We start from the raw sequence: 14,634 nt of genomic DNA on the forward strand, positions 1-14,634 counted from the left end.
AATATAAAGTCTATAGTCATAGCTTATTTCCGTTTAATTGTACTTAACATTACTAGTAATCAAAACTTTTATTTCGCCGAGTCATAGTTTCCCTTCAGACAGTTTCTTGGTTTGTTCACTGCGCAGACGAAGATCGAGATTCTGACATGGAGGGAGAGCCCGGAGCAGAGTGGGGGCAGTCGTGCACCAAGGAGATGGCGCTGTTCTCTCTGATGAAGCAGACCGGCTGCACCATCATGCAGGTGAACGGGCAGAGGAAGTTCGGTGGACCGCCTCTCGGTACGTGTGTGAAGAAGCTCATGAACTCTGGGCAAGAATGTCTGCTTCCCAAGTTTGTGTTATTAGCTATGAACTACAAAGATGTCTCTGTGAATCCTCTTGTTAAAGACGTGAAGGTGTTCAGCTTAGACTGTGTGTAAATATGTGTGTGTCTGTACAGGTTGGGAGGGACCGCCCCCCCCGCGTGGCTGCGAGGTGTTTGTGGGGAAGCTTCCCAGGGACGTGTACGAGGTCCAGCTGCTGCCTCTGTTTGAGAGCGTGGGCCAGGTCTACGAGCTCCGACTCATGTTGGAGTTCAACGGCCAGAACCGCGGCTACGCCTTCGTCATGTTTGCCAACAGGTAACAAAGAGCAGACTCGCAGGCACAACTTAACATGACACGGCACAAACAGGATGCTGTTGTATATCCGATAAATAATGATGTTGACAAAGAATCGGCACGATACTACTTTATATCTGCTGCTTTTATTTCGAAAAGCCAGGGAGTCTTTCAGGGTCGAGGGCATCGAATGATTGACTGTGATTATTAAGTGTTGGTGAATGTTGGTTGTGGTGCAGAGAATCAGCGCAGAGGGCCATCCAGACGCTGGACAACCACGAGATCAAGCCGGGAAAGTTCATTGGCGTGTGCGTGAGTCTGAACAACTGCCGCCTCTTCATCGGCTCCATCCCCAAAGACAAGAAGAAGGAAGAGATCATGGCCGAGATGAAGGAGGTAGACACGAGGAGGACACGCTACAGAAACATGCTCCTTTTGTGGCTTTCACCTCCGACACAATTACCTTTTTGCCTTTTGGGACCGTCTCTCATATCTTGAACTTCTCTGTTCAGCACACGATGTAACTCTGTGTGTGTGTGTGTTGGTTTTAGGTGATGGAAGGTGTGGTGGACGTCATTGTGTATCCCAGTTCTACTGAGGAGAATAGAAACAGAGGATTTGCCTTTGTTGAGTTTGAATCTCACAAAGCAGCAGCCATAGCCCGAAGGAAGCTGCGGTCTGGTCAGTATTAATATTAATATTATTATTACACACACACACACACTCTCTCTCCTCCTGCTGCTCCTCTCTGTGTCCAGCAGAGGGTGGTAGACCACCACACAAGTTAAAACCAGCTTTGATAAATTCTCCTTCAATCCAGAGGAAGAGAGCTATTTCAAAAAGAGAGGAAGAAAAATAAATAAATATTATCTTCATCTTCTTCCTCCTCCTTCTTCTTCTCCTTCCACAAGAAGAATTGATACTAAACTTCACTGAGTCTTCAGACTGTCCTCCACAAATTTTGTCTGGATCATTTGTGGAGGACAGTCTGAAGTCACTTTGTATTTGCAACGTGAACAATTTCAGAATTTTATGTCAATACCAGAAGTTTTGAAAATGTTTTGAAGTTTATCATCATGTTACCTATTGCAGTCAATGGGAATACAGCATTTTAAACATCAGTTTTCTCACTCATGGAGCAATCAAACTTTGTTAAAATAAATTACAGACATCTCTATATTGTTTAGATGAAGTACAGACATTTTCAGTCTTCTTCTTTCTGTTCCGTTCTTCTTCTTCTTCTTCTTCTTCTTCTTCTTCTTCTTCTTCTTCTTCTTCTTCTTCTTCTTCTTCTTCTCCCCCCTCCTCTTTATCATCTTCATCCTTTTGGTGTTTTCTAATACCTAAATAAAATCTCGGCTCATTCACGTTTGGAGTTTGATGATGTCACTAAATCTTGTGACCCCGCCCTGACTTTGTGTTTAACAGGAGCCTATAAGCTGTGGGGTAACAACATCCATGTAAACTGGGCCGATCCTGAGAAGGACGTGGCCGACGAGGTGATGCAGCGCTATAAAGTCCTCTATGTACGTACACCTGTGTGTGTGTGGAGATTTGATTATGCCTGTGTAACAGTGACAACTAGTGGCTGGATTATATTTTATTAATCAGGTCTCTATCGTTAAATGTTTAAAAGTTATTTCATATCTTTTATGAACATGTGCACGTAAAATCTGGGCAACGCTCATCTTTCTTTATTGGTCATAAAGCAACGAGATGAGAATTTATACCTTTTAGAAAATCCACCTCACCACACAGAGTAAAAACTTTGAGTCTGTTAGTGATCGTCTCAGATAAAACGTCGGGCCCTCTGCTCGTGTTCTCGACTCCTGCAGCCGGAGGGCGATGTTTAAGGAAGAGGCCTGTGAAATATTCAGCAGCCTTGTTCACATCAGAGGTGAAACAGCAGGAGACGACTCAGTGGAGCTATTCAGCCGCCGGGGAATCAATTACTGTGAAGGCTTTTACTCTGTAAGACCGAGGCCAACCAATACTAACCTGAGATCAGCTCACAGCTGTGTGTGGGAGGCCCAATGTGTGTGTGTGTGTGTCAAGTAATGAAATAACTTCAACTTTGAGAAACCTAAACGGTCGCACTCTTCAGTCATAATCTGCTTCGATCACTTTCCTGCATCACTGACACACTGACGCTGTCCTCTGCTCCGTCATGTTGTTCTGTGGTGTAAAGAAAACCTGTAGACTTGCTGCCATGATAGCAGCTAAACCGTAAACACATTGCCTGACTTTAAAACTGAGGGTTTAGTGGATGATCGTGCTGTTGTTTCTCTGCTGCAGGTTCGTAACCTGATGCTGGGCACCACCGAAGAGACGCTCTTTCACGAGTTCTCTAGCTTCAAACCGGGCTCCGTGGCGTTTGTCAGGAAGTTCGGCAATCAGGCCTTCGTGCACTACCGCCACCGCGACGACACCATCGCCGCATTGAGCTTAATGAACGGGGCCCAGATCGATGGTGCCACTGTGGAGGTGAGGCTGTCCAAACCAGTGGGGATGAGAAACAGGCAAGGGGGCAGCAGCGGCTTCTGCAGCAAAGTGGACCTGGAAACCAACGTAAGAGGAGGAGGAGCAAGAGAAGGAAACGTGGCGCTGCACAGGAGCGATGAGGGGATGAAGGGAGAACTCGATTATGTGTGTTCTCCACCAAGACGTGCGTCCGTGCCGCCTCAGCTGGTGAATTCCTTATACCCAGGAACAGCAGGAGGTGAGGACCGGGGGGGGGGGGGGGGGGGGGGGGATTATGGGTAATTCATGTAAATTCTCACTCATATTGTTGCCAAAGAGAATCACATCAGAGAAGTCAGTGTGGGTGAAGACTCTTTTCTCACTTTCACAGCAGCCGAGTCATCCAAATTTAAATTGCATCAAATCATCTGCATAGAAACATCACTGAACTAGTTTCATGATAATAAGACAAATAACCCAGGAGACATTTAGTCCCATGGACCGAAACTTTCTAATTAATTAGTTTCCAGTTTAACTTTACTGACTCTTTCTTGCCAAAACTGACCAAACTTTTAGAACTTGAATTAAAGTAAAGTTTCAGCCTGTGGCAAAGAAAAAAATTCAGGTCAGAATGAATTCAACATTTGGTCAGTGTGTTTTCCTGCCTGTGGAATCCTCCTGTTTAATCAAACGTTGTGAGATCTCAGTGGTTCCTCTCAGCACGGAGCACGACTCACCGTCACTGTATTGACACAGCTGTGATAAAAATCTGCCGTTGGAGCGATACTGCCTGTTTCCTGACGCCTGCAGACATTTCAGAAAATGAGAAAAGTTTCAGAGTTAACTCTGTGCAAATGGACTGTGAAATGTTTATGAGAGGGAAAATGTCACCTCAGTGACGAGAGAGGGAGCGAGGGAGAGAGGGAGAGAGAGTCAGTCCGGGGGGGGAAAGGGGGGAGGGACTCACTGAGAGATGGACAGAGGAAAGTGAGGACTGTGTATATAGATGATCCGTGACTGTGTATAAAGATGATCAGTGATGGTGAGAATCTCCACAAGTCTGTAAAACTCTGGAGTAGTGTTGATGCTATTTATAACCATAGCAAACGTACACTGTGAATAAAGATGGATGACATGAGTCGGATCAGCAGTTTGACCCGAGGCCGGTTCCTGTATCTTCAAACCTTCTGTTTCTCACCGTGTTAAACCTAACGAGCGCTGAAATGAATCCGGTGTTTGTCTCGTCTCGTTGTGTCGTTGTGTTTTCAGGTGACCTGGACAGGTGTGTGTTCCCGGTCTTTCCCGGCGCCCCCCTCTCCCCCACCAGCCTGCTGTCGCTGAAGCAGAGTCAGATCAGCTCTGCCGTCAGCCTCCTGGACTTCTACTGCCACAGCAACTGCTGGTCGCAGCCCGAGTACCACCTGTTCTCCACCCCGGGAAAGGATGGACAGCTGCTGCTGCTCTACAAGGTGACACACTGCTCCTCGTATGGTGTGAGTGATGACACAGAGATGTATGTGTGCGCTAAAGCAGAGTGTTGTGCACGAGGTTGGTTTTGAAAAAAACGCAATTAAACGCTGAGCAATAAAAACAACATTCAAAACTCTATTTTAAAGATGTATGGAATGCAGCACACGCATGTTGAATTTCAACCCTCAGCTGTGGATTCTTCCATCACATGCACAGATAATTCCCAGCATCCTGCACACTACAGCAGGGCTATTGAGGCCTGCTGGAGTGTGCAATACTAGTCAGGTAAGTTTCGATGATATTACTGGGGAAAATATATTAGCATGCTGATTGAGGATTGTTCATTTGTTCATCTAGCCTATTTATATTCATTTATCAATCAATTGTAAAATATTTTTAAAGACGTTTCCAACTATTTATATCTCTGGCATTGCATTAGTGTTTTTTTACAAGCTTTTTTCTCATCTTATTCTACAGAACAGTGCCACGTGCACTATCTCATGTGTGGAGACATTTTACCCCAGCCAATGTAGAAGATGCAGAAGCATATAGTCAAGTGCCCAAAGTTTGCACAGGGCTCAAATCAGCGTATGACAAAACTATTCCTGTATATTCCCGTTAATTCCCATGGAAAGTTTCCAACTTTGAATATTCCCGGAATTTTGAAACCCTACTCATCGTCATGTTCCTCATTTTCGCTTCACTTTTCTCAGCAGGAATTAAAAGTAAAGAACAAATTTGTAATGTAAGTAAACAATAGATTAAATGTGTGTGTGCAGGTTGTGATCCAAGCTACACAAAGCAGCTTCATCCCTGACAAGCTGTGTTTGCTGCTGGACGACGCCAAAGAATTAGCTGCACAGACCACACTGAGGAACCTGGGTACTCTTCAACACACACACACACACACACACACACACACAAACACACTACTGATGTACAGTTAATGACTCATATGTTCTGAGAGCCTGATAATTGTTAAAAGCTACAATGTGAAGAAGAACAGATGAAAGCAAACACCCACAGGGATTTCAGAGTGTTGCAGATATTTAAACAAATGAATTTAATCTCTTAATTTATTTGATAGTGGCCAAAGTACATATTGAATGAACGGGAGGCAAAAGGTTTTTCATCTTAGTAAGAAATTATCCAATTAGAAAAAGATCATAATTTGGCCTCCTTCTGTAGAGGAGGTAATGAGGTTTATCAATTCAGACGATTTCTCCTGGAATTGTGTAAAGCCGTGAAAAACACGCATTTGTGTCTCCTCTTCACACCTGCAGCACGTCACTGTGTGTGTGTGCGCTCAAACCCGACGTCGCAGCTGCTGTGGTTTCATGAGCCGAGATTAAAAAGGTTTTAATATTTGATGACGTGAAGAGAAAAATATGGGACAGAATAAAGTTTTAACCAGCTGAGACTTGGCAGAGGAGCAAGACAGAAGAAGAGATTTTCCTGCGTTGTGGACGCGGCGCCCTGTGGACGTGCGGCGCTGTTAGATCCCGGCGGGCTCCACACTGAATCCATCCCACTTAGGGATTTCCATAATTTTGAATTTCCTGGAAAGCCTGCAGTTTCTCTGAGCTTCTGTTTTGCGGCATTGACTCTGGGTTATATGCAGACATTTTTGTTTTTTAGTTTGAGAGGAGATTTTATCCCCCCCATTGTCGGGTCACAGACAGAATCCTGCTACCACATACGCTGACATTACCCATCATGCATTTCCTCTAACCCACAGCTGTCGAGTCTTTTCTCAGCTTTTTCGTCTTAAGTATCGTCCGACTGAAATATTGTTAAGAACCTGCTTCTCCTGGGGACGGCGCTTAAGTGCAGCGTTAATTCACCATCCCTGCATTTTAGAGTGGGACTCAGAAAAGTCATCACACGAGTGTGAAGAGGAAATAAGAACCTCCGAACAGGAGTGAAAGTGGGTCATCTCAGAGACCGAAGAAACATGATTAATATGAGACTGAGCTAAAGTGGTTTCCTTAATTGTCTCGCAGGAAGCAGGTTTGTGTCCCTGCGGTCTGAAGCGCCGGCCACCAGCCAAACCACAACCCAATGAAAAATAGTTTGTGTTTGGACCCGAGATGTGATGAGGACGCTGGGAGCGCCTGGGCCTCTGGAAGTCCGCCCTGTGGTGCTCGCTTTTAATCAGACGCCGAGCACGGCATCCATTTTTTATCACCCTTGCCGCGCCGCAGGGAACAGAATATCAGGGAGGGATGGAACTCAACCTACAAAATACAAACTGTTTCCCTCCCTCACTTTTCTGTCTTAGAGCGGGGAGAAAGACTCAGATTCAAGAGTTAGATTCAAAGACACTATCAATTTACTACATGTTACTTCTACACCTGCTTCCATAAACATTTAAAGTCATCTGACCTTTGATTCGATGCACCAGGTTCTTCTTCTCTTTCTATCCATCACTTTTTTTAACCTCAGTTCTTTTTCTGTGTCACCCTCGTCTTCCTCTCCTTCTCTTCCAGAATTGTCTTTCCATAGCGAGTCCTCCAGTGATTCTCAAAGCAGCCCCTCTCCTCCGCCCGCCCGGGCCTCCTCTGCCACCACTCAGGGGTTTCTGACCGGCGATGGCAGGGCCTACGCCTCCTGCCTGCCTCCCTCTGCCCCACCCCCACCCTTCTCTACCCCACCCCCACCCTTCTCTGCCTCCCAGACTCAGAGGTTCTTCATCAACCCCCCGTCGCCTTTTTACTGACGGTGAGAAACGCAATGATCGGAAGGTTCATATATTGTAGATAATCACAGTTCAACGTGTTTCAATTAGATTTTTTTAATAAGAATATTATGAAAGTATTGTTTATCTTTATATACAGTCACTGATCATCCTTATATACTGTCACTGATCGTCTTTATATACAGTCACTTATCCTCTTTATATACAGTCACTGATCGTCTTTATATACAGTCACTGATCGTCTTTATATACAGTCACTGATCGTCTTTATATACAGTCACTGATCGTCTTTATATACAGTCACTGATCGTCTTTATATACAGTCACTGATCGTCTTTATATACAGTCACTGATCATCTTTATATTCAGTCACTAATCGTCTTTATATACAGTCACTGATCGTCTTTATATACAGTCACTGATCGTCTTTATATACAGTCACTGATCATCCTTATATACAGTCATTGATCGTCTTTATATACAGTCACTGATCATCCTTATATACAGTCATTGATCGTCTTTATATACAGTCATTGATCGTCTTTATATACAGTCGCTGATCGTCTTTATATTCAGTCACTGATCGTCTTTATATACAGTCACTGATCATCTTTATATAGAGTCACTGATCGTCTTTATATTCAGTCACTGATCATCCTTATATACAGTCACTGATCGTCTTTATATACTGTCACTGATCATCTTTATATACAGTCATTGATCGTCTTTATATACTGTCACTGATCATCTTTATATACAGTCATTGATCGTCTTTATATACAGTCACTGATCATCTTTATATACAGTCATTGATCGTCTTTATATACAGTCATTGATCGTCTTTATATACAGTCACTGATCGTCTTTATATACAGTCACTGATCGTCTTTGTATACACTTATTGATCGTGTATTTCATCTGTTTTCGTGTGATGATATAAATCTGCGTCATGTTGTTGCAGGGAGTTTTTTCTGATCTGAGCGTCGGCCGTGTTCATCAGCAGAGGAGCCAGGAGAAAAGGCAGGACTCTCTTTTTTTTTATGTCTACACCACCAAACATGTCCTGAGGCTGTGTTTCAGTCTGGCTGACGTTCAGAGCGGCCGCTTCTCACCTTTAAATGTTCAGAGACGCGTTCACGTCCTCCCTATGCTTGTTTCTCTTTCTGCCTCTGTTTTAAAAAACGTATCTTGCCCAGAGACGACTGTCGGGAGCGAGGGATAATGTTTAGTCTGTGATGAGTCGCTCAATCTCTGACACTGTTTAGATCCCACGAAAACATACAAATCCAAGAGATGTAAACGACTTGTATCAACCTCTGGTAAATGTCAGCCTCCTCCCCCCTCCTCTCTGCTGTCTCGGTCTTCCCACAATGCATCAGCAGGAACACAGATCTCACATTTTTACGGACGAGTATTAGGTTCAGGCACGAGGGGGAAAAAAATGAGAGGACGAGCATTTAAATATCATTTAGCATTTTGAGATTAAAATCATCATTTCAGGTTCATGAATCCATTTCGAGTGGCAACGACAGAGTTGGATCTTCTTCTTCTGACCAGTTCACAGACTCATTGTCACTGTGTTAATGAGATAAAGGAAACGTTTTTGTAGAGGCATTAATATCTGCTAATCCTACTAGCTACACGTATTCTTTTCATTTTTCCTTACACCTGACCAACATTCATCCATTTTATACATAATCCGAGAATCTATTTAAAATGTACACTATAAATTATAAACATTAAAATTCTAAAACTAAAGATGAACATGTATTTTTATAAATATTCTATATCACTTCATTTAACCCAACAGAATAGATATGAATATTTTCCAATTGATGTATGAGAGCTGCAGAGGAGGACATGAACCAGGTGGGTGGTTTCTTTTTTGTAGGAAGAGACATTAGAAGCAGAGCAGAGACACTTCATGTTCAAAGTTCTTTTAAGATTAATTTAAAATTCATTGTAGACACAAAGAGACGAGTGTGGAAGTTAAACAAGTTCGTTTCCACTCTCAAACTTTTATTGATCTGTTTTAACTCGGATCAAAGGAGACGCAGCTGACGCACGTTCTTGTTCTTATGAATTCAGGCTCTCCGGATCGTAGCGTGGTTTTTTCTTTTCAACGTTTTACTGCTTCTTACTCATGTTCCGACGTTTTCTCGAATTTCTGTAAAAGTGTCTCCGTGGAAATGAGAATAAGTGAAGTTTTGCGTGTTCAGTGTCCTACAATAAAACATTAACTCTGTTGATATATTTAAAGCCACTGTGTCGTTTGCCATAATTTACAATATCAGCTGTATTGAAGAATATTTGAAACCAGAGATTGAGACTTAAACTCCTTGGGAAACTGTTTACTGACGTTATAAAGTGAGAAGTCGAGTCATTTTCTCATAGACGTATGTTTAGAACACACCTGCTGTTTCTCTGACTTCTTTCCCTTTTGAGTTCTGTCTCTTTTCACTATAGAAGTCGTGTTATACTAGGCCTGTCGCGATATGCAATAAATCAATTAATTGCGCGATAAATTAAAATGAGCGATAATTTTTTGCCGGCTGCAATAAATCGCCGGATGGTGTTTTTTTGCCCCAACTGAATTCTTCAAGGCAGCGCGCAGGGTTAGGCATTCAGTTGGTGATGGTTATTATTTCCTGCAGCGCAGCCTTAAAGGCCGAGCTGAGGGCACAATAAGTTAACCCCCTCGTCACGTCTCAGTCACTTGTAGCATTGGTCTCTATGTGGGAGGCGGAGCCCTGGCGTTGCGCAGTGCAGAGTGCAGCATGAAAGTCCCGAGAGGAGAAGAGAAAAAACATTTGGAAGAATAAAAAGATGGAGTTGGTTTCTAAGCCGAACGCGACAGCTGCCGTGTGGGAGCACTTCGGCTTCAAACCCAACGGCCGGGGCGAACCAAATAACTTATGCGAGCCGACATGTCGCATTTGTTTGAAAACAGTATTGACAAAACGCGGTAATACAACAAACCTGCATCTTCACCTGAAACACAATCACCCGATGCAGTTTTCCCAGCTTGGGAAAAAACAAACAGTTGGGAAGTCTCCGTCTTCCCAACTGTCCACAATCACTGGGGCGTTTAGTCGGCAAACAAAGTACAAACAGGACAGCGCAAAATGGTGCGCGCTCACTGACTGTGTAGTTCGCTTCATTGCTAGAGAGATGATGCCCTTTAGTATCGTGGAAAAGCCTGCATTTCGACGAATGCTGCAAACATTTGACAGCCAGTACGAATTGCCTGGGAGAACATACGTGTCACAAACGGCAATTCCACAACTGTACAACAGTGTAAAAGACAGCATACTAAAGGAGATCAAAGACATCCCATTTTACTCTGCCACTACAGATATGTGGTCAAGTACAAACATGACTCCCTATATGAGCTTGACCATACACTACATAACTGCGGACTGGACCCTGCACTCCAAGTGTTTAGAGACCAGATATGTCCCAGAGAATCATACTGCTGACACCCTTGGAGAAAACCTGAAGTCTGCTTTAGCAGACTGGGGACTGGATGAGCACAAACTAGTCTGTATCACTACAGATAATGGTGCTAACATTGTTGCTGCAATAAGAAATCTTGGCTGGTCATGGCTCAATTGCTTTGGCCACAACCTCCACCTTGCTGTGTGCCATGGTCTGGACAGCGACAAAGATCGGACAGCGCGTGCATTCGGACTCTGTAAAAGTTTGGTCAACACATTCAACCTGAGCTGGCTTAAGAGGAGAGACCTGAGGAAGGCACAGAGTGAGGCAAATCTCCCCCAACACAGTCTAATACTGGTGAGTGATTTAATTCATTGATAGTTTAATTTAATGCATCTAATGCATACAATGGCACTAAGTTGATGGTACAGTGTGACATGAATGTACTGACTGAGTGAATGAGACCATGAGAATGTATTATTTATTGACTATTTATTACTCTACTTTTTTTTAATGAGTCCAGTAGTGAGTGCAGTGCATTGAATTGTTGTATAATGTATTACTGTGCAATACATCTATATTCTATTGTTTAATTTGCAACACAAAATATTTAAAGAGTTGTTATTCTTATTTTAAAGTAGCCTCTAGACCTGTTGAATTTAATTGAGACTGTAGTCGTATGCACTGGCATTAAAAAATAAAATAAAACATACAAATGAATAATAATGGAAATGTAAAATGTAGTATTTGTTTAAGAATGTTTATATAGACTAACTAATGAACAAGAACAATATTATCTTTCCCACAGGATGTTGTCACACGATGGGGCACTAAGCAGAAGATGGTAGAGAGGGTGCTCGAGCAACTCCCAGCCATAAGAAGTGTCCTGGTTCAAGACCGTAAACATAGCCACCTCAATCCAACCTGGCAAGATGTTTCTGTGTTGGAGTCCATCAACGCAGCAATGAAACCACTAGCTGACTTCACAGACGTCCTCTCAGGGGAAAGATACGTCACAGTGTCCTCAGTTAAACCTGTGATGGAACTGATAAAAGACGACCTTCTCTCTCCAGGCCCTGATGACACTGCACTGACAGCCAGCATTAAACAAAACATGTGCAGGGTCCTGACTGAAAAATACAAATCACCTGCAATCCAAGTCCTCCTGAGAAAGGCCACCATCTTGGATCCAAGGTATCGTGGCAGCATGGAGGAGGCAGAGGCATTGGATGATGTCAAACAACAGCTTGTCCAAGAGCTACTGGACATAATAGGGCCAGAAGAAAGTGGAGAAGGTGCCAGTGGTGAGAGCTGCAGCAACGCTGCTGGAGGAAACGTGGATGAACCTACTGCTACCGCACCCACCAAGAAGATGAAGCTGAGTGACTTTCTTCGAAACAGAAGAGCTCATCTCACAAGTCAGACCCAGGCTTCCTTTCCAAAAAGAGTGCAGGCTGATACAGAGCTGACCAAATTCCTCCAAGAAGATGCACTTGATGCAGCTTGTGATCCCTTGATGTGGTGGCATGACAATCAAAGAAAATATCCTTTGATGGCCAAGTTGGCCCAAAAGTACATGTGCATTTGTGCAACAAGCACCAGCTCAGAGAGAATGTTTAGCACAGCTGGCCACATTGTTACTCCTGAGAGATCCTGCCTTAAGCCACACAAAGTCAACATGTTGGTATTTCTTGCTCGGAATCTGCAAGACTAAAGAAGCTACAGATTTGCATATGACCTGTTGAGGCATCCGCTTTCAGTCATGTTTTTTGTTGTTAGTTTGCACTTTTTTTGCACAAAGGTCCTAATTGGCAGTTTTGCCTGTATGTCTGAGCCTAATGTTTATTATTTGTTGAAGTGCAATCTGGTTTACATCCTTTTTATTTAGTGTTTAAATTGTATTTATTGTTTTTGGTTGTGTTTGGTTTTTATTCAAGAGCATTTTTGGTTAAAATAATTTTATTTATTGTTTTTGGATGTTTTGTTAATTAATTCTGGATATTTTAAATGTCTTCCAGATGTCCAGTTCCAGTGTTCTTTAAAAATAAAAGTTTATTGATCTTCGAAAGGGTGTACTTGCATTATTATGCCATTATCATTATATAAGTTGAAAATGGTGTCAAAACGGCAATATTATCGCTTATCGCAATAATTTCTGGGGCAATTAATCGCACAGAAAAATGTGTTATCGTGACAGGCCTATGTTATACATGTATTTGTGTCTCTTGTCACTTTGTGCCAAGTGTTTCCAGTGCATGAAACGAGTCAGTTTGACTTTAGCTTCCTGTCTCTCCTCACGTCCTCAGTTTGAAATGGATGAAACCCGGCTGGTTGTGATTGAGTTTTAGTTCATGTTCTCTTTTGAATTCTTCCCTCATCCCTCTCTTCCACAGTTCGTCTTTTTTTCCCTGATCGCTCTGACTCAGGTTTATAATCCCTGTTCACCACCTCAGCTTCTCTCCTGTCAGCGCTCACAACTCAACACCTTTTGTTGTAATCAGCCCTGTTGTTGGAGCAGTGTGTGTTTGTGTGTGCGCGCGTGTTTGTGTGTGTGTGAGAGTGAGATAGGGTGAGAGAAGAGAAGAGAGTTTTCAGGTGCATTCAGCGTCTTGTAGCTGTTTTCGCTATGTGATGTTTCAGGACATCAAAGTGCTGTTACATGTTTTTGTTGCTGATGGAGAAAACTGCACTGCTCTTTAAACATTGTGTGTGTGTCTGTGTGTGTCTTTGTGTGTGTAGGCTGGGTTCAGGCAGAATCATTGCAGCATTGTAAAAAATATTCCCACAAGGTCACAAACAAAATTAGTTACCTTGACTGTGGTGGAGGGGGGGGGGGGGGGTCCTTTTCTTATATCCTTGAAGGTCTTGAACACCTTGTGTGGTTCAGACTTGTAAGTTTAGTCTGAACCTAAATTCCAGCGCTGCCTCATTTTCTCATTATGTGATGAACGTGGGTGTGACCCCAGATGCACAAAAATGAGTTTGTCATCTGACTCCATTGTTTATTCATCATTAATCTTTGAAGCCATTCGATGGACATCCGTCTTTTCATCTGACTCCTGGATGTGAGCTGCATGAGAAGTTTAAAAACCTTAAATTCCCTCTGAGCTGTTTCTGATGGAGTCTTAAGTTCTAAATGTTTGTGTTATTGTCGGTCTTTGTTCAGCTCGACCTCTCTGACCCGGTGTGACTCGTTTCTGCTCCTCTGAGGTTTCGTCTATTTTCCACACGAAGCAGCAGTTTTCTAAAGCGATGCGGCTTCACTTAACACAATTAGTCCTTTTATTCGTGTCCTTTCTCCTTCGGTCTCATTAGCTCGATAAGAAACCTGCTGATTCAGCCCCATCGTGTTTCTGTGTGTTTACTTTTAAGGATTTTAGATTTAACTTCCCGCAGCAGCAAAAAGATCAGTTTGGATTTTGGGAACTTTAACTCAATCTCCTTATTTTCACTCCTCCGTCTCCTCCTGCTTCCATCCCTCTCTCTTCCTCTCCTCCTGCGTTTACATCTCTTAAGATTTGCGCTGCTGACAGAGGCATTATGTTTTTGATGAACTGATAAGATTTTCATGGTCGCATGTCAAAGGTCAACGTCCCTGTGACTTCATAAAAGAGCAGGTAGTTCATTCTAGTGTTTGTTAATTCATTACTTGTTCTCTCTCTCCTCCTCGACCCTCATAAGAACTTCAAAGGAGAGAGAGAAAGGAGGGAAGATGGAAAATGATTTGTGAGAAAACCGAGTACGAGGAGGAGAGAAAACTGATCAGGATAATAGTCGAGGAGGAGGAGTGGAGCTGAGCACCAGGGAGGACAGGGGAAGGCGGAGGGGGAGGTGCAGAAGTTAAACAGATGGGATTATAGACCGGAGCAGCAGGAGGGAGGAGGAGGAGAAGAAGAGTGATACTTCCATTGTATGTATCTGTATATTGCCCTAATGAAAGAAATGCTCCTTGATTATCAGCAGGAGGGA

General features: G+C 43.2%; 2 protein-coding genes across 2 annotated transcripts; both read left to right on the forward strand.

Moving 5' to 3' along the window:
- The first annotated feature begins 185 nt into the window (after positions 1-185).
- rbm46 (RNA binding motif protein 46) lies at positions 186-7,248 on the forward strand. The gene is made up of 9 exons (XM_053416682.1): positions 186-279; positions 440-620; positions 839-995; positions 1,151-1,280; positions 2,028-2,125; positions 2,895-3,318; positions 4,329-4,528; positions 5,309-5,411; positions 7,019-7,248. Exons 1-9 carry the CDS (start codon positions 195-197, stop codon positions 7,246-7,248), a joined length of 1,608 nt encoding a protein of 535 aa, XP_053272657.1. The 5' UTR covers positions 186-194.
- A 2,467-nt stretch (positions 7,249-9,715) lies between these two features.
- LOC128429945 (E3 SUMO-protein ligase ZBED1) lies at positions 9,716-12,679 on the forward strand. The gene is made up of 2 exons (XM_053415843.1): positions 9,716-11,022; positions 11,474-12,679. The coding sequence occupies exons 1-2, from the start codon at positions 10,054-10,056 to the stop codon at positions 12,377-12,379; spliced, it is 1,875 nt and encodes a 624-aa protein (XP_053271818.1). The 5' UTR covers positions 9,716-10,053; the 3' UTR covers positions 12,380-12,679.
- Positions 12,680-14,634: the final 1,955 nt, after the last annotated feature.

Source organism: Pleuronectes platessa, chromosome 23 (assembly GCF_947347685.1).
Source record: "Pleuronectes platessa chromosome 23, fPlePla1.1, whole genome shotgun sequence".
Taxonomy (NCBI): Eukaryota; Metazoa; Chordata; class Actinopteri; order Pleuronectiformes; family Pleuronectidae; genus Pleuronectes; species Pleuronectes platessa.